This window comes from Labeo rohita, chromosome 25 (genome assembly GCF_022985175.1).
Source record: "Labeo rohita strain BAU-BD-2019 chromosome 25, IGBB_LRoh.1.0, whole genome shotgun sequence".
NCBI lineage: Eukaryota > Metazoa > Chordata > Actinopteri > Cypriniformes > Cyprinidae > Labeo > Labeo rohita.
This window is the reverse complement of record NC_066893.1, coordinates 29127377-29148609: the sequence shown is the minus strand read 5'-3', so window position 1 is coordinate 29148609 and position 21233 is coordinate 29127377. Positions and strand designations below refer to the sequence as shown.

General features: G+C 36.0%; 1 protein-coding gene across 3 annotated transcripts in view; it reads right to left on the bottom strand.

The window, feature by feature from the left end:
* Positions 1-21233, bottom strand: part of prickle1a (prickle homolog 1a) — a 41268-nt gene that overhangs the window by 1819 nt on the left and 18216 nt on the right. Inside the window, exons 1-6 of one of the 3 annotated variants that reach the window (XM_051099741.1) lie at positions 11635-11815; positions 4058-4240; positions 2599-2712; positions 1557-1694; positions 1278-1481; positions 24-210 (exon numbers count right to left, since the gene is read on the bottom strand). In XM_051099741.1, the coding sequence (XP_050955698.1) occupies positions 24-210; positions 1278-1481; positions 1557-1694; positions 2599-2712; positions 4058-4228 (814 nt within the window). In that variant the 5' untranslated portion in view covers positions 4229-4240; positions 11635-11815. Of the gene's footprint in view, positions 1-23; positions 211-1277; positions 1482-1556; positions 1695-2598; positions 2713-4057; positions 4241-11634; positions 11816-21233 lie in introns of those variants that run through there. The other 2 variants (XM_051099740.1, XM_051099739.1) reach the window with 2 other exon arrangements.

The window sequence follows — 21233 nt, the reverse complement described above, 5'->3', positions numbered from 1 at the left end:
GACACTGAGACATTTGGGCTTACCGATGTGTTCACCACAGGCCTCGCAGTATTCCGCGTAGAGAGACTCAAAGCAACCGCAGCAGTAGGGCCGACCGTCCTTCATGATGTACCGTTGACCACCCAAGATGGTCTCGCACTCAAAGCAGGAAAAGTGCTTCATGTGCCAGTGACGACCTTCCGCTTCCGTGCACTCGTCCGCAAATATAATCTAAAAGGACAACGACAGCAACAAACTAGATGAGTAAAGTTTGAGAACAAACTTTAAGTTGGCTTGAAAAAGCCTAGCCTGAAAGTTTGAAGCAGTTGTAAAAGTATGAAAGCAGCTAGCATGATTTAACATATTGTTTACATGATTTAACACGTTAACATGTTTTAGCATGATTAGCTTGTTGCTTGTATTTTTAAAGGATGATTACAATGTTGTTAGCATGATTTGCAAGTTACTAGAATGTTGTTAGCATGATTACCAAGTTACTAGCATGTTTCTAGCCTGATTAGCATGTTGATAGCATGTTTCGCACATGATTAGCATGTTGCTAGAATGTTTCTAACATGGCTAACATGTTATTAGCTTGTTGTTAACATGTTTCTAGCATGATTACTAAGTTACTAGCATGCTGTTAGCATGATTAGCATGTTACTAGCACGTTTGCTAGCATGACTAGCAAGTTACTAACATGTTACTAGCATGTTGCTAACACGATTAGCATGTTACTAGCATGCTGTTAGCATGTTTCTAACATGATCAGCATGATGCTAGCATGATTAGCAAGTTACTAGCACATTTCCCGTATGATTAACATGTTACTAGCACGTTGCTAGCATGTTTTAGATAGCTCAATAGATTAGAAATATTAGAAATAATAGAAATATTAGAGTGCAAGCTTAAATGAGTCTAAATGGATTAGAAATAGTACATAGAAGGGAAGCTTGATTGAGCCTCAGTGGATTCTGGGTGAAGAGTGTTGAAGAGTGTTGCTCATTTGAACATTCAGTCAATGTAAGTCTATGGGATTTTTGGTGGTTTTGATAGTCTGGTTTGCGAAAACCGTAAGCCGGATCAGTTAGAAAAGATACAGCACACCGAGTCAGACCAGTCTGAAGGTCTGGGCAGAGTTTGGTGGTTCTAGCTAGGAGGAGATAGATACCGAAATTTGGCTCAGAATAATAATAATCTTAAATAGTAGATCAGTAAGTTGGCTTTCTCAAGCCAACTTAATGAACGAGGATGTCTGCGACACAACCAACTTTGTTTCTTTGAAAAACAAAACTCACCTCATCGCAAGAAGAGCAGCGTGGCTTTAGCAATTCAGCATGATGCCGTCCACAATGGACCTTCCCGTCCTGGTAGAAGTAAATAAGATCCACCAAGAGCTCACTGCAGGTGGAACACGTGAAGCAGGCTGGGTGCCAACACTGACTAGGTCCTGCCCGTGAAGCAAATACCACCATCTCCCCACCACTGATGTTCTCTCCACACTGAAGAGGCAAAATGTTTAAACAATCAGCATCAAGTAGTCTTCCTTCAGCACAAAACTCAGTTCAAACACCTACGTGTTCACACGAAGCATGAAGCATCGTCCTTGGCAGCAGTTTCAGAGTTCCTCGCCCGAGGGCCTCTTTCTTTCTCTGCACGCTGAACATGTGGAGCTCCTTCTTCTCTTCTTCACTGAGAGACTGGCAGTATCGCACCTGAGGGGACATTTAAAACGTCTGCTGTCAAACCATTCAGAAGGAAGCCCTCGGACAAGAGGTGTGGCCAAGTATGGTGACCCATACTCGGAATTTGTGCCCATCGAAGTGCACACACAGAGCAGTTATTAGTGAATACACACACACACACACACTGGTTATTTACTCCCCCCACCTACAGTCCCTGCCGGACCTGAGACTTGAACCCAAACCTTCAGGTTACAAGTCTGACTCTCTAACCATTGGGCCACGACTGCCTGATGGAAAAGCTAGCTCTGAGAGTGTCTTCTCACAACTTTTAAGATGGTCCTTAATGCAGAACACAAGATCCAGGGGGCGAGGTTGGATCCTAAACCTACCCGTCTCCACCTCCTTGTCCCTAAACTCACCCATCTCCACCCCCTAGATGTGGATCCAACCTCACCCCCTCGATCTTGTGTTCTGGAGTGAGGGAATACAGCAACTTTTGTTTGCATGACAGTGCGCCAGTTTGGCAAACCTTCTATGATTGATTTAAAGAGCAAAGTTAAGTAACACACAAGCAATGTGTTCATTGTTGTGCCACAGATAACAATAAAACTGCATATTTTGTGACCCAAAGCAACGCTAAAGGCTTTCGGAACCACAGCAATGTTAAGATTCTCAGCATCGTACAATCTTCAGCTCAAAAGTTTCATTGTACAAGCACCCACAGAGATATGAAGCGACAAAGCCTCTTTCTGTGATGGCAGGGGATGTGGTGAAGCTCAAAACCCGTGAAGCTAAAAACACCCACACCACGTTGCAGCTAAAAAGCTGAAATGTGATGCGTGGGCATTCTGGACTGCGGCGATGCTGGGGAAACAATAGGGGCTTTCACGACTGCTGATGAAGCTCCTACTTTCCTTTGTTTCTATAAACTCACCTCATTGTCATGGGGAGGGAGCTGGTACAGGAGCTGCTTGATGCGGTATTTCTCCCCGGGGCTGTTCACATAAGGGACTTTGTCCTCAGGTAGGCAGGAGAAGTAGAGCTGGACCTAGAAGTGAGAGATGGAGACATCAGGGGCCAGTTGCATAAACTTAGCCTCTATGTTAAGACAGTGTCTTAAGTACTAGTCTGATCAACTAGCAGTTAACCAAAGAGTAATCAGTCTTATTTTTTGGATTCAGCTTGGACTAATCTACATTTTTCTGTAACTGAATATAAAACATTAGGACCAGACATAAAGAAAAATTTGGCTGACTTACTTTTTAAGACTGGTCTAACCCCTTTATGCAACCGGCCCCTGATCAGTCATTCCGCAAGTCCAAACCCACTGGACTAACACCACCGTAGGTGCTCTGATCAGAAAGTGTGTTCATGTGTACCCTCAGGACGAAGTTGACCTTTTATGAAACCACCAGTTTTGGCTTTTTACTGTACTCTATTGTGCTTCTTTGACACTGTGACCTACGCCTTGTGAGTGGGATCCCTTTATGGGATCCCTGGTCGTAACAGCTCCCAGATAAATAGGTGGATTGAGCTGCGTAAAGAGTGACTGGAATGCCATTTAGACCTGTTGATCAGCGGCACCATAAATCAGCCTCATTTCAAGCTGATATGACCTCAACACTATTCCTGAGTGTTTGCGTTTTTCCCCACAATGATCACCTATAACGTGCGGGGCAATTCACAGAACGGCTGCTATAAAGGCATTACAGTTGACTCTCGCATTCAACACAAAAGCTGCACTGGGATTTTAGGGGTCTCTAAATTGCTTTAAACCTTTTCCCTCACCCGTCGCTTCGGATTTTATTCAGGGGTGCTCTCGAGGGCAGCCGGGGGAAGTGCGCCACATCAGCGCGACCTCCAGGCACGAGAGGACCGCCTTTGCGGCCAGCGCCAGGAAAAAAAAAAGTTGTGGCTGTGAGCTTGGCTGTTAGCGAGCCGCTTTTCCTCATCGTTTCGAGCCCTTTTGTCTGGCAGCTTGAGATAATGACTTGCAGACTTTCCATGGAGTAGTTTGTAAATAAAAAGCAGCATTTCCTGTTCCCAAATGCCTGTGGGGTGCTTCCTTCGCAGAGTTTAGCTGTGCCTGCAAAAACGCAGTCGGGTCCTCTAAATCTTTGTGACTATGACTAGCTCTGCTGACAGAATGATTGACCAACAGTTTGGAATTTTAATAAAGATCACATCTGGTGCAAAACTTGCACATCGCATCTTGAACTGCATGTTACTGTTCAGTCAACACAGTTGTTATTGGACTGCAGTTCTTCCCCCTCGATCAAAGTCGAATTACTTAAATTTTCTAAAGAGCTTGCCATTTGGCTTTATGCTTTAAATGTTGCGAAGGCAAGATTCCAGCAAGTTCTAGACTTTCTTAAACTCAGAGATCGGTTTACCTGCTCTGGGCGAAGTCCCGGTGGCACCCAAGCGTATTCTTCCAAGGCGCAGCCGGAGTCGTCATCCGAGGTGGAGCTCCGCTGGAAGCCGAACGTGAGCTTGTTGACCTTCGGCTCCATGTCCAGCTGCCTGATGGCGCCGTGGAACCCGCCGGAATTGTCGAGGTTCATCAGAATGTCCTCCTAAAGAGGGAACACTGTGTCAGGGATCACGAAACCACATGATAAAATGCCTCGTAAGACACATTGTATTGGGATGAGAACAGTAACTGGTGACTTCCAACCCCGGGCGGAGGCCTGTTAAATAGATTCTGCTCATAAAACGATGGCAGTTTTATTGTTACTGCTATTGTGCCGAGTTTTGCCGTGATGTGGTCGGACATTCCCTTCAAACTTCAACCATTCCTAACTCTTTTACAGTCTATTTACTTTAATGCATTTTCCTGACTCATCATCACTGTGGAAGCTTTCTGGTATTTTCCATTTCCTTCTACTGGGACTCTCTTCTGGTTAAGTTGAGCACTAATGCATGCCATATATGACTTTTTCCCAACAACACTGTTTACTTCACTCTGTATGTGAAACAGACAGAAGACTGAAACTTCTCAAGATGAGATCTCTCGCGTTCTTCCCTGTCACTCCTTTGAAGTCCATTCAGGACACAAAGCATAACAAAGCCATATGGTAATGCTTGAAAACCATGTCTTTCTTCAAGCCCCTGTGCTGTTTGTTGAGGACGGTGTTTTAGAACCTGCCACACCATATCACGTCCTGCTGAGTGACGTATCATCTGACGCTTTGATCTCTGGAGCTGCTGCTTTTGGAATGAAAACAGGTGAGATGGATGGACTCAACCCGTCGACAGGTGTTAGTTTCTCATGTAGGGCAATTTAGACTGGATTGAGAAGATAAATGCAGACGCGCATCAACACTGAAAGGACGAATCTTGCAAGAAGTGCCAAAACATGTCGGATCATATCGCTTACTTTTCATGACAGCAAGGCCTCAATGTGGAAAACACCTTAATGGTCCTAAAAACAGGCTTCATTGCTTAAATTACTGCATGCACACTTACAATAATTAATCTTCCATTACGACTATTCAACCAGATCAAAAGTATCTTAAAACCTTAAGAAATTACTTAGTTTCACAAAAACACACATTATCCAGGATTCATACAGACAGTGTGAAATTCCTTTCAAGGACTTTTCAAGCACTTCTTTTTTTGATTTTCTAGGACTTCAATCAGAGATCTCACTTATTAAACAATGTCTTCTCTATCAAATTCTAAAAAAAAAAAAGATAAATAAATGTACACTAATTAAAAAAAACCAAAGCACATGCAGAGTATCACTACTTAAGTATTACAAAGGATACTACACTTTTACTATAGTAAAACCACGGTTAATTTTCTTCAGGGATTTGTGTTTGTGTATACTTTTTCTTTTTGTTTTTATAACCGTACTGCCTTGATGGTTTGATGTTTTCTACCGTTTAAGAGAAAAAACAGTGTGAAATTGATTCGCGAACCATCATTTCAGATCAGGACTCGGAGCACAGATCGTGAATCATTTGATTTAGATTGGGAGTCATTCAAATCACAAAATGATTCACTAACCCATTCCGATCTAAATCAAATAATCATTACACACACCGAAGTCCCGATCTGAATCAATTGATTCGTGATACATGATTTATAGTCCCGATATGAAAACAAAACAAAAAAGATTTGTGATGTGCAATCTGATTGGAGCACTTTAAAACGGTGAATCATTTTGCGACCGATTCAGAGTTTCAAAACGCTCAGTTTCACCCATCAATACATACTTTTTAAAATCATTACAATGTCAAAATTGAAATTGCATGGCTCTTTAAATTAATCTGGCTTTTGCAAGTGCATCACTTGAAATGAATGCTCAAAATCACGAGTTTGAATCATTCAGAGCAGTTCAAGCATAAATGACTCAATTGATTCGATTCATCTATTCCTCTTTTTGCATCTTCAGCCATGTTTACACGACATTATTAGTACTAATACTGGCTTAGCTTGCTAGTTTTATGACACTAAAATAATTAAAAGATATGTGGTTATTGAAAAAATTAAACACTTATTTCATAAATGCACTGTCTTTCAATAATTCAAGCACTTTTCAAGTTCCTCTTCAGGAATATTGCTATTTTCAAGGGTTTGCCAGGTCCTAAATTTCCAAAAGTCAAATTCACATTAAGCATCTTGTACGAACCCTGATTATCAGAAGGCTCAACTATAAATTAATGCTTGGTAGGCATATTGCATTGCAGTTAAATTGATGTTTTAACATGAGATTTCAGAGCAAATGACCCAGCATGGCCTGAAATTTACTTCAGTTGGACTGTGGAAACACTGTGGAAACACCAAAGTGTTTGTTTCCCAATTTTTTCTGTTTCCTTTGGCTTTTAAATACCCCAAACTCTTCTCAGAACAACCTTTACACGGTATAAATGTTTAGGTCTTCCTTCCGGTGGTGCAGAATCCACTAGGATATGATATTTTTTCAGAGGAAGTCGCTGATACAGGAAGGGATCTCAAAGTGGCAACACCCATTCTGCTAAACGGTCTCCTTAAGTATGCTAATTTCTGTCTTAGATGGCATCAGCATCACTTCCTGAGCCTCCAGATCTAATCAACAACTGAAGTGAAGAGAAACCGCAGTAATGTTTCATCGAAAATAAACAGCCATTTTACGATTGAGTGGCTCTGAGTGAATCGCAGGGACCTCGGGGAACCCGAGGCAGTTCCTGTCTGCGCCGCTCGCCCTGAAAAAGCCCTCCAGGCCCGAGTGTTTAACAGCCTGCTCTCTTGTAGAGCTGCTTGTTAACATGACTTTGGAGGTCTGAGATGCATATCTTTTAGATCCACCCACGGGAGGCCTGAATGGCCCTCAACAGGGGGTAGATGGGTGGAGGGCGAGTCGCCTGGGGAGGGGATGGACCCCGGGTGATCTCATTGGGGTAACTGCCAGCGACTCATATGGTAATGGACCCTCAGCATAGACTTTATTTTTACTTTAAATTATGCATTCCTTCACAAGGCTAATGAAAATCATACAACACAATGCAAATGAACGCTCTGACAGAATCATTCGCATGTGTGTCCTGAGGACACCAGGTCAAGACACAACTAATTACATCTTAAATAGGTCATTTCCACAACTTCAGAACAACTGTTAAGTACAAAAATAGCATGTTTAAAACCAGTTTGAAGGTGCTGGAACTACTTGAATTGGACTTTTTGAAATCTAAGGCTTGGAAAACACTTGAAAACAGCAATATTCCTGAAGTGGTAATTGAAAAGTGCTTGAATTATTGAAAGACAATGTATCTGTGAAATAAGTGCTTTTTATTTTGTCAATAAGCACATACCTTTTCACTCAAAATTCACACAATTAAAAAAAAAAAATCATACCTTTTTTGCTCATTTCAGTTAATGTCATTAGTAGTACTGACAGGGCCGTAAAAGGGAAAATATGAATCAAATCAACTGAGTCGTTTACACTGGAACCGCTCCGATTGAATCAAACTCGTGATTTTGATCATTCATTTCAAGCGATTCACTAGCAAAAACCAGATCAAATTAAAAGATTAAAAATTAATTTCGAATAGTGATGCTTGTAGATGAGCTTTTCGAAACTCTGAATCAGTTAAACCACTGCGTCGCAAAATAATTCACTATTTCGAAGCGCTCCAATCGAATCGCGTATTGCAAATCATTTGATTCAGGTCGAGACTTGGGAGCGTGTATCATGACTCATTTGATTTAGATCAGAACGGGTTTGTGAATCATTCGCAAATTAAACGATTCATTCGCAAATTAAACGTCGCAAAATAATTCACTATTTCGAAGCGCTCCAATCGAATCGCGTATTGCAAATCATTTGATTCAGGTCGAGACTTGGGAGCGTGTATCATGACTCATTTGATTTAGATCAGAACGGGTTTGTGAATCATTCGCAAATTAAACGATTCAAATCTAATGATTCGTGATACGCAATTTCAGATTTCAGAAATTCAGATTGGGACTTCAGAGCGTGGATCACGAATCATTTGATTTCAATCGGAACTTCAGGGTGGTAGCGAATCTTTTGCTTTAGATCGGAACTTCGGAGCACTAATTGCGAATCATTTGGTTCAGATCGGAACCTCACATATCGAGAATCATTTGATTCAGATCAGGACTTTGGAGTGCGTATTGTGACTCAATTTATTTAGATCGGAATGGGTTTGTGAATCATTTTCAAATTAAACGATTCAAATCAAGTGATTTGTGATATGCCATTTGAAGTCCTGATCTAAATAAAATTCATTTGATTTAGATTAGAACTTCAGAGCGGTAGCAAATCTTTTGCTTTAGATCGGAACTTCAGAGCGCTGATTGCGAATCATTTGATTCGCAATCAGAATCTCGCATATCGAGAATCATTTGATTCAGGACAGGACTTTGTAGTGCGTATCATGACTCAATTGATTTAGATCGGAACAGATTCGCGAATCATTTACGAATTAAACGATTCAAATCTAATGATTTGTGATGCGCGATTTGAAGTAAAGAAAATTCAGATCAGGACTTCAGAGCATGGATCACGAATCATTTGATTTCGATCAGAACTTCAGAGCGGTAGCGAACCTTTTGCTTTAGATCGGCTTTTTTTTCCTGACGTAACAGTAGAAAACAAACCATTAATGCAGTACAGTTATAAAAACAAAAAAAGAACCTTTAAGAAAATTAACATTGGTTTTATTATAGTAAAAGTGTTGTATACTCTGTAATACATTAGTAGTAATACACATGTGCTTTGCTTAATTTTTTGCGAAGACTTTGTTCAGTAAGTGAGATCTCTGATTGAACTCCTTAAAAATAAAAAAGCAGTGCTTGAAAAGTCCTTGCAGGTCCTGGAATTTCATTTTACAGTATCTGTATGAACCTGCTGTAAGTTAGGCCAACAGAAGTTTTGAGAAATAGTAAATGGGAACATAACCTGACACAAATATCCCATTTTGACTCAAAATGACAGTCATTATAGATACATAGATGATTATGAATGGGGTGTGTGTGAAAGCAAGCCTCCATTAAGCCCAGTAAATGTGGAAACGTTCATACAGCCGCTCGTTCGGCAGATCCGCTGGCACCGATGGCGCTCCATTAGTCCGGCCCGTCAGGACCTGTTTGATTTGGCCCGGTCCAGATCTGAGTCAATGCTGGAATTCGGTCTATGGATTTAATGTTAAGAACAGCAGAACTGGCAGACGATGTGAGCGATTCCTGCGCTCCGCAAATGAGGAGTTTCTCTCCGCGGCTGTTGTGCCAGTAATAAAACTTCGATCCAACACATACAGACGTTTGTCACTTCCAAAAAACACTTGAATACAAAAGCATCTCTGAGTCTTCTAAAACAAACAAGGCCAAAACTACAGCAAACCCTAACCTTAACTTCAACTAAATCAAACCAACCCTCAACTCACACTGAAAACATCATATTATTCACGTAGTTTCTTAGAAGACAAGACTTTTCATCTTAAGTCATTTTGCATCTCCACTAAATGTATGCTTAATTGTTTAGATTTTTAATCTGGAAAAATAAAAAAATACTGAGAAAATTACTTTGCTGTAAAAATAATTTAGATATTTGTTCTTTAACATTTTTGTCCCAGTACAAATTTCTAAACATTGTTAAATCAAGATTCATAACATAAGAATATATCGTTAAAATAGAATAAAATATTTGCCAGTGGTGTCTGAAAAATAAACTTGTTTTCCCTTTGAATTAAGTTTATTTTTCTGACCCCACTGACAGATTTTCTTCTTGTTTTAAACATTAAAAATGGTCAAAATTAGGTGACTTTAAAAAAAAAAATAAAAATAAAAAAAATACATCTATGGGGTCAGAAAAACAAACCTAATTCGAATGAAAAACATCTTTTTTTCAGACATGACTGGATTGTATTTTATCTTGTTTTAATCAAATAATTTAAAATAATTTCTTAGAAAACACGCTTTTTTCCTTTTTTTATCTGAAGTCATTTTGCATCTCCAGTAAATTTTTTTTATATATATATAAAATATTATTATAATAGAATAAAATATTTGAATTAAGTTTATTTTTCTGACCCCCTTACCAGATTTTGTTCTTGTTTTAAACAAAAAAATGGTCAAAATGTTAAAAAAATAAAATCAAATCCATCTATGAGGTCAGAAAAACAAACCTAATTCAATGGGGGGAAAAAAGTTCATTTTTCAGACATGACTGGATTGTTTTTTTTTTAAATCATATTTTAATCATAAATTCACATTTTTAGAAGTTTTAGACAAGACTTTTTATCTTAAGTAATTTTGCATCTCCAGTAAATTTATATATAATTTATATATTTATATAGTATAGTTATATACAGATTTTTATATAGAGATTTATATAGAGATTTTTTTTTTATCTATAAAATATTATTGGTGTCTGAAAATTGTTATTCTTGTTATAGACTTGTGTGTGTATATATATATATATATATATATATATACACAAACTATTTTAAATAGTTACAACAGAACAAAAATATTAAAATAAGGTTATTTTTTTTGACCCTATTAACTGATTTTGTTCTTGTTTAAAACAAAAAATGGTCAAATTAGGTGAGTTTATTAAACAAACAAACAAACAGTGAAAAGAAAAATCCATCTATGGGGTCAGAAAAACAACCCTAATTCAATGGAAAAACAATTCACTTAATTTGAAACAATTTCTAAGACTTTTTATCCTTTTTAGCCATTTTGCATCCAGTAAATGTATGCTTAGATTTAAGAACGTTTAGATGTTTAAACTAGAAAATACGACAGAAATACTGAGTTTGCTGTAAAAATAGTTCATATGTTTGTTCTTTAACATTTTCAACCTTAGCACTTTTATCCAAAAATTACACCAAACTAGAATTTCAACAATAAACCAACTCTAAGCTCAAACTAAAACCCTCATATGGGCAAACAAACAGTGGCCAATAAATCAAAAATAGGTAAAGTGGAGCCAAAATAACACTGATACGTTATAAACGATGCCATTTAATGATTGCAAATGAGATGCATGTAAAATATATATTATATTAAAGCACTTAAATATTTAAGCTACTCAAAATGTGATCTGAAAACATATTTACAAACGTATTTCCCATTAAAATGCCATAAGGACGAAAAAAATCCAACGAATGTTTTATGTTAGAAACAGGAAGGACGGCAGTGTTGACTCATTTTTGAGCATTTGGGTGATCCTCCCAAACTTTTGGCCAAACTTTGAAGACCTTGAGTGTTATTCCAGGACCAAATGGCTTCAAGGCTTGTCCCAACAGAGCAAAGACCACCTGCGTTTTGACCCGCTGGAGCCCAAATGACTAGAAGACAACTCTGACACCTTTTAAATCTGCACCTACGGTTAGACCCAGATCTGAATAGCTTCCAAATATAGAAGAACTAGGACGTGACATAGCAAAATATAGGTTAAAAGATTCACTCCAAACCCCTGTAGGAAAGACTTCCAAAGCAAAAACCCAACACTGACCTCACCTTCTCGCTCAGCGACGTCTTCTATTCGATGCTTTCCAAATTAAACCAAACGTCCAGTGGTTCCTCGACTACATGTCCTCAGTTTGAGCCTCATCCCATCTAAATCCAAAGCAGACGTCGACGCGTAATTCTCACGCACGTGTGCGAGCCGACGGAGCGGGACGTGTACAGTAGAGTGTTTGGAGAGCGACTCCAGCAGATGGCTCTTCCATTTACTGCAGTCCTGTGGAGCCACTCCCCCTAAAACTACAGCTCGGCCCTCAGCGTGGGCTCCGGACCCTCTAAACCAAACCCCCTTCACTTCAAACACAGAACAGCAGTGGTCAGTTTCACCCTCCCCTTCCTCAGGTTTCTTGAGCAACTCATCTTTCAGGGTGAAAACACCCAACAGTTCGCTCTTGTTCTTATACATGCAAATGTCATGTCAATGTTATCACAGTCTGCTCTTACAGAGGTTAAAACTGAACATTTGTTGTTCAGGGCTAAATATTTTTGTTTACCAGTACAAATTTGTAAATATTCTTAAATCAAGATGAGGAAAAAAAAAAATCTTTGAATAAGTTTATTTTTCTGACCCCGCTGACAGATTTTGTTCTTGTTTTAAACATAAGGAATTGGTAAAAATTAGGTAAAAAAAAAAAAAAAAAAAATCCACCCATGGGAGTCAATAGAAAAACAAGGTTTTTTTTTTTCCATTATATTTTATTTTATTTAAATTCACAAAATTTTAAACATTTTTTTTTAGAAGACAAGACTTTTTATATTAAGTCATTTTGCAGTCATTGTTTCCCAGTACAAATTTCTAGACATTCCTAAATGAAGATACAAAAAATAAAAATTGAAAAATAAATAATAATAATAATAATAATAATAATAATAATAAATAAGAAAAAGTTTATTTTTCTGACCCCACTGACAGATTTTGTTCTTGTTTGGTAAAATAAATATATAAAAATAAATAAAATTTTATATATTACTTTGCAGTAAAAATAATTTAATTAGTTTATTTTCATCCTCAGTATTTTTGTTGTTTCCCAGAACAAATTTCTAGACATTCTTAAATCAAGATACATAAAAATTTAAAAATAATAAATAAATAAATAATAATAATAATAATAATAATAATAAATAAGTTTATTTTTCTGACCCCACTGACAGATTTTGTTCTTGTTTGGTATAATAAATAAATAAATAATATAATATAATATAATATAATATAATATAATATAATATAATATAATATAATATAATATATAAATTAAATTCCAATATTCGTTCTTTAACATTTTCATATTTTTGTCTTGTTTACCAGTACAAATTTGTAAATATTCTTAAATCAAGATACATAACATCTGATGAGAAAAAAAAATTGAGTAAGTTTATTTTTCTGACCCCACGGACAGATTTTGTTTTGTTCTAAACATAAGAAATTAGTCAAAATTTGGTTAAAAAAAATTAAGAAATAAATAGATTTATTAAATATATATTTATTTAATTATATCCACTTGTGGGGTCAGAAAAATGAATTCATTTAAATGATGAATTAATTCATTTAAATTAATTCAATTGTTTTTTTAGACACCACTGCATTATATTTGATCTTATTTTAATTATACATTATTTTTATTTTAAACAATTCCTTAGAATACAAGACTCTTTATCGTGTGTTATTTTGCATGTCTAGTAAATGTATGCTGAATCAAGAATTTTTAGATATTTAAACTAAAAAATAAGACAGAAATACTGAGCGAGAAAATCACTTTGCTGTAAAAATAATTAATATAAATATAATTTATATATATTTTCCCCCAGACACTACTGAATTATATTTTATCTTATTTTAATTATAAATTCACTTAATTTTAAAACATTTCTTAGAAGACAAGACTTCTTAACATAGAAAAAAATATTTGCCAGTGATGTGTGAAAAATAAACTTGTTATCCCTTTGAATTGTGTTTATTTTTATGACCCTACTAACAATATATATATATATATTTTTTTTTGGTCAAAATTAGTTGAGTTGAGAAAAAAAAACAAACAAACAAAAAAAAATCCACCAATGGGGTCAGAAAAACAAACCTAAATTAATGGAAAAACAAGACACCACTGCATTATATTTTATCTTATTTTTTTATCTAAAATTCACTAAATTTTAAAACATTTCTTAGAAGACAAGACTTTTTATCTTATATTATTTTGCATCTCCAGTAAATGTATGCTGATTCTTGTTTTAATCATAAGAAATAGCTGAAAATTAGATAATAAAAATAATAATAATAATAATAATAATAATAATAATAATAATAATAAATCCACCTATGGGCTCAGAAAAACAAAACTAATTTGATGAGAAAAAAAAAAAAAAAAAAAAAAGGAAATCTGATCTTATTTTAATCACAAATTCATTAAATTTGAAGACTTTTTATCTTAAGTCATTGTGCATCTCCAGTAAATAAATGCTGGTTTAACAATGTTTAGATTTTTAATCTGAAAAGAAAATCACTTTGCTGTAAAAATAATTAATTTGTTCTTATATTGACAAACTCAACCAAAAAGGCCAATACAGACCCCCCAAAAAACCCTAATCCAATCATTGTCTACTAAAAATATCTTCTAATTTTTGTCAAATGTCACTTTAAGCAAAACCAAGTGACAACCCACAAATGAATGGTCATAAACTGAAGTAACTGCATGTATTAAATTAAATTTCAGTCAAATGTCACTCTTTCACTTCTCAAGTCAACAAAGTTTTCAGCGGCTCCAGATCAGGGTTGCCAGGTTTTCACAACAAAACCCACCCAATGGCGTTCTGGGGAGTGAAATACCTGTTTTTTTTTGCTTGGGTTCCCCCGCTAAAGTTAGCTTTCCAGAGGCTAAATATTACATCATTGGAGTGGCTTCAACCCGCAGACATGAAAAACAACCCGCGGCGACAATGTGGGAAAACGACGGACTTGGCAAACCACAGCACCTGAAAGACTCCACATGGAACCTTACGAAGCGTTTACAATGCAAATCAAAAAGGCCCATCAGAGCCAATCCACTTCCGAACGGATGTTTTGTTGTCAGGATGTGTGCCGTTTGGCGAAATACACACTTTTTGGAGGCTACTTCTGAAGTCTGAACTAAAAAGGCAAGAACTGTTGCCAAACCACAAGAAGACCCAAAGAAACAAGGCTTTTCCTTCAGACGTGATCATACAGCTGAACAATGAGAGCGCTGGACGAAGTACATATTACTACAGTAAGAGTAAAAGTGCTCCTTTTTCAATTTTACTCAAGTGAAAGTACAATAGTACCCGCACATATTAGCACATATTTTTTATAATCCTTCTGCTCGAAATACCTTGGATTTTCCCAAAATAACCACTATATGGAGTACAAATATTTTTGTTGTTGTTGATATGGACTGTGTTGATGAGACTGATGTAGTAATGTTCACTCTGAAACTTACACTGTTTACATTGTTGCTGTATCTTTTCTAACTGATCTGAATTACAATTTTCCTAAAAATGACGATTAAAACTAAAAAAAATCTCATAGACTTACATTGACGAATGTTCGAATGAGCAACACTATTCAAACTCCCAGAATCCCTTGAGACTCAATCAAGCTTCCCTTCTGTGTACTATTTCTAATCCATTTAAACTCATTCAAACTCATCTGTCTAGCTAATCATGCTAGCAACTTGCTAACCGTGCTAGCAACATGCTAGCAACTTGTTAATCAAGCTAGCAACTTGCTAATCAAGCTAGCAACTTGCTAATCAAGTTAGCAACTTGCTAATTAAGCTAGCAACATGCTAACAACGTGTTAATCATGCTAGAAACATGCTAGCAACTAGTTAATCATGCTAGAAACATGCTAGCAACTTGCTAATCAAGCTAGCAACTTGCTAATCAAGTTAGCAACTTGCTAATTAAGCTAGCAACATGCTAACAACTTGTTAATCATGCTAGAAACATGCTAGCAACTAGTTAATCATGCTAGAAACATGCTAGCAACTTGCTAATCAAGCTAGCAACTTGCTAATCAAGTTAGCAACTTGCTAATTAAGCTAGAAACATGCTAGCAACTTGTTAATCATGCTAGAAACATGCTAGCAACTAGTTAATCATGCTAGAAACATGCTAGCAACTTGCTAATCAAGCTAGCAACTTGCTAATCAAGTTAGTAACTTGCTAATTCAACATGCTAACAACTTGTTAATCATGCTAGAAACATGCTAACAACTTGTTAATCATGCTAGAAACATGCTAACAACTTGTTAATCATGCTAGAAACATGCTAGCAACTAATTAATCATGTTAAAAACATGCTAGCAACTTGTTAATTGTGCTAGAAACATGCTAGCAATTTGCTAATCGTGCTAGCAACATGCTAGCAACTTGCTAATCAAGCTAGCAACATGCTAGCAATTTGCGAATCGTGCTAGTAACATTCTAGCAACTTACTAATCAAGCTAGCAACATGCTAACAACTTGTTAATCATGCTAGAAACATGCTAGCAACTTGCTAATCAAGCTAGCAACTTACTAATCAAGTTAAGCAACTTGCTAATTAAGCTAGCAACATGCTAACAACTTGTTAATCATGCTAGAAACATGCTAGCAACTAGTTAATTGTGCTAGAAACATGCTAGCAATTTGCTAATCGTGCTAGCAACATGCTAGCAACTTGCTAATCAAGCTAGCAACATGCTAGCAATTTGCGAATCGTGCTAGTAACATGCTAGCAACTTACTAATCAAGCTGCTAAACATTAGCAACTAGTTAATCATGCTAGAAACATGCTAAGCAACTTGTTAATCAATGCTAGCAACTTGCTAATCAAGTTAGCAACTTGTTAATTAAGCTAGAAACATGCTAACAACTTGTTAATCATGCTAGAAACATGCTAGCAACTTGTTAATGTGCTAGAAACATGCTAGCAATTTGTTAATCGTGCTAAACATGCTAGCAACTAATCAAGCTAGCAACATGCTAGCAATTTGCGAATCGTGCTAGTAACATGCTAGCAACTTACTAATCAAGCTAGCAACATGCTAGCAACTAGTTAATCATGCTAGAAACATGCTAGCAACTTGCTAATCAAGCTAGCAACTTGCTAATCAAGTTAGCAACTTGCTAATTAAGCTAGCAACATGCTAACAACTTGTTAATCATGCTAGAAACATGCTAGCAACTAGTTTATCATGCTAGAAACATGCTAGCAACTTGGATCATTCCAATTTGTGAATGAATCATTTAATGTGATTTGCGAATCCATTTAACAGATTCATTAAAAAGAATCAGTTTGTTCATGAATCAGACACCGCTTCTGCGTCTCGGAGCATGTGATATATTAAGTAATATTAGAAGTACAACAAAATGATGACGACTGCATACGAACGGAATAAAGAACGAAAACGAATTCTCCCTTTACACGAGCGCCCAAGTACTGACCCCGAAAACCTCAAGAGTCCCGTCTAGAGAGACGCTTTACCTCATTTTGCCTTAATTTCCTGTGGAATGTGCTAAAGGTGAAGACCTTCCTGTTGTTTAAACAAACAAAGCCCAAAGTTTGCGCTCCGTCCGGGAGGACGAGGCCGATGGTTTCCTGAATGAGGGATGCTTGAGGAAGTTATGAAACTAGACTCTTCTCCACAGGGTGGTCTTTGTTGGTACCTCAAGCGGTGAGGAACAAACCAACAACTTTGTGCTCACGAAATGGAAACTTCCCTTGGGCTTTGCAAAAAGTGTCGGATTCAACAGCTCGGTTAATTGGCCGACACCAACCGTAGCTCAAATCCATCTTTAATACAGGCCTATAACAGACCCCGAATGCTCGCTAAGCTTTTTTACGAGCGCCGCCTCGAATAAAAGGGCTGGTAATGGGACGGAGGTTTTTCAGAGGACAACGCCATTGTTGCGTTCAAGGCCACAGAGGTGCAAACACAGCAGGAGCCGGGCCAAAGCACAGCCCTTTGTGTTAGAGAAACAAAGAGGAAGAGAGAATTCGTACCCCCTCGTATTAGCGGCTCGCCGAAAGATAAACAAACCCTCTGACTCGCCGAGAGGCTTTTCATGCATCACGTTTAAATTCCACAGGGTCACACTGTAGATGGAAAAGGAATTGCTTTGGGGTCCAAATGGATGATTATTGGATTTCAGAGATGCTTTGAAAGAGCTAACGGCTACATTTTGGGTTTTCTATTCAAATTCACAGCTTGAGAAACTGGAAAAAGTCATTTTAACCACATTGTCTTTTATGCAGGCCTCAAATAGACATTGCAATGCAGTTTTGGTTCATGCAATGCATTGCATTCACCTCAAAACGTTTTGACTTGTTTTTCAGTATAAATATGCAAAATAACACATCTTATTTTCTGAGAAATTGATCAAAATTAAGTTTGATGAAGCTCAGTGGTAAATACATCTTAGATATTTGTACTGGAAAAGACGAAAAATACTGAGTACCAGTTACTATTTTCAGTGAAATGGTTCATAAATAGTGCAATATTTGTGCATTTGTTCTAAAATGGAATTTTTTTATTCAAAATTACTGTAAAACAGCAAAAACAGTACAATTTAGAAATATTTTTACTATTTAAAATATTTTAATAAATTTAAAAATGTAATTTATTTCTGTGATCAAAGCTGAATTTTCAGCATCATTACTCCAGTCTTCAGTGTCACATGATCCTTTTAAAACTTTTTTTTTTTTTTCAGGATTCTTTGAATAGAAAGATCCAAAACATCAGCATTTATTTGAAATAAAAAGCTTTTGGCAATTAAATTATAGAAATTAATACTTTTATGTAGCAAGGATGCTTTAAACTGATCAAAAGTGATGGTAAAGAAATTAATAATGTTAAAAAAGATTTCTATTTCAGATAAATGCTGTTTAGAAAAAATCAGAATCAGAATCTGAAAGAAAAAGTGAGAAACTTTTTCAAGTGAAATGGTTCATAAATGGTGCAATATTTATACATTTGCTCTAAAATGGCATTTTTCACCCAAAATTGCTGTAAACTCACCCAAAAAGCCAATATACACTATCAGATTTTTTTTAAATAAGTCTCTTCTGCTCACCAAGCCTGTATTTATTTGATCCAAAGTACAGTAAAATTTTGAAATATTTTTGCTACTTACAATAACAGTTTTTTCTTTAAATATATTTTAAAATGTAATTTATTTCTGTGATCAAAGCTGAATTTTCAGCATCATTACTCCAGTCTTCAGTGTTACATGATCCTTCAGAAATCATTCTAATATGCTGATTTGCTGCTCAAAAAACATTTATTATTATTATTATGATGATGAAAACAGCTGAATAGAATTTTTTCAGGTTTCTTTAATGAACATAAAGTTCATAAGAACAGCATTTATCTAAAATATAAATCTTTTTAACATTATTAATGCCTTCACCATCACTTTTAATCAGTTTAAAGCATCCTTGATAAATAAAACTATTTATTTCTATCATTTCTTTTCCCAAAAGCTTTACAAAAGCTTTTTATTTCAAATCTTTGGATCTTTTCAAAGAATCTTGAAAAAAAATGATCATGTGACACTGAAGACTGGAGTAATGATGCTGAAAATTCAGCTTTGATCACAGGAATAAATTACATTTTAAAATATTTTTAAACAGAAAGCAGTTATTTTAAACAGTAAAAATATTTCAAATTTGTACTGTTTTTGCTGTACTTTGAATCAAATAAATGTAGGCTTGGTGAGCAGAAGAGACTAGCCTAGAAAAAAAATCTGCTAAAATAAATAAATATTGAGCAAGAAAGTGATAAATGAGTCGCTGTGTGTCGAATCCCAGGTCAGCGAGCGCCGCACCCTGCAAACACCGCCGGATGTGAATGAAGTCATTTATACAAACTCCCAAACCAAAAATACCAAAGGTTTCCCAAAACCCTCGAAGAGCCCTTCACGTGAGCACTCCATCTATCCCAGTTTTCAGGACGGCCATGAAAATAGACCAATCCATCAGGCTAACGCTCCGCTGCTGCTGCGCTTTGGCTCTTGTTTCACAGTTCAGGGTTGAACAAGGATTCCTGTGCAATATAAAACAGGACAAGTCACACATCCCTGACCCGGGATCCTTTCTAAGCACAAGAGGGGTCGTAAATCTCATCCCGTCCGGCCCCTCACGGTCACAGCGATTCAAACAGCACCTCACACCTGGCTCCAACCTCCCGGGCCGTAAAACAGAAAGGCCGCCGTGACCCGACGCGTCCGGACACGCTCGTACCGAAGAGCCTCCTCCGTTAGCGGCCAATGCTACGGTCACATTCCTCTTTAACGTGATCTCGAGGGAGCTTGTAGGACTCGGGCCCCAAACGACTGACCCATATTTGACAGCGTCCTAAATTCAGACTCTTAATGTGGGCTAATTATCACATGGACGACCGTGTTCCTGTTGTAGATCGTTAAACAGCTCTGAGTGCATACGGTTCTGCCTATAAAGCAAGGATATAGAAACATTAGCAAAGGCCTTTTGGACTTTACACACACAAATTACACACATCCGTTTTGTTTTAACATTAACTGTAATTTTGCATCTCAACTATATGCATCTTGATTTAAGATGTTCGTTGTTTGTACTAGAAAACAGCAAAAATACTGAATGAGAAAATGACTTTAGTGAAAATTATTTCATATTTAGGTATTTGTTCTAAAATAACAATAATTAAATAATAAATATAATATAAATAAATAAATAATTTGGATTAATTTGGATGCATCTCAAGTTAATGCATCTTGATTTAAGATCTTAAATATTTATAATAGAAAAAAAAGACAAAAATACGAGTGAGAAAACGACTTTGTCCAGGGAAAATTATTTAAATATTTAGTTATTTTTTCTGAAATGTTTTTGTACTTAAAATTTTATTAATCAAATTCATAAAATAAAAAAAATATTCATTATTCATAAATAATAATTAGATATTTCTGAAATGGCACGTCACTCAGAATTGACAAATTTAACCAAAAAGCCAATACGGAGTAGGAAAAAAAGTTTAAATGGAAAAAAAAAGCAGAAATTATTCATAAATACGCAATCATAATTATTTGTGAATTATTAATAAATATTTAGACATTTGTTCTGAAATAGCATGTCACTCTGAATTTACATAAATTGAACCAAAAAGTGAATATAGACTAGGGAAAAAAGTTTAAATGAAAAAAAAAAAAAAACATATGCAGAAATTATTCATAAATACTTATTTATAATTATTCGTAAATTATTAACATAATTACTGACAAATTTAGCCAAAAGTCCAAATTTGACTAGAAAAATGTTTAAATGAAAAAAAAAAAAAAAAAAATGCAGAAATGAATTATAAATACTTGTTGGTAATTATTAATAAATGGTTAATAATTACTAATATTTAGACATTTGTACTGAAATGGCATGTCACTCAAAATTGACATAAATTCAACCAAAAAGCAAATACAGATCAGATAAAGACATTTTATTTGTAATATAAACAATGGGATGCACATTTGTTAATTTTTATTAAATGAAACAGGTCAGATTTCTGCACTCAATAAAATAAAACAAAACAAAATAAAACAAAACTACTGGAATAGTCTATTAAC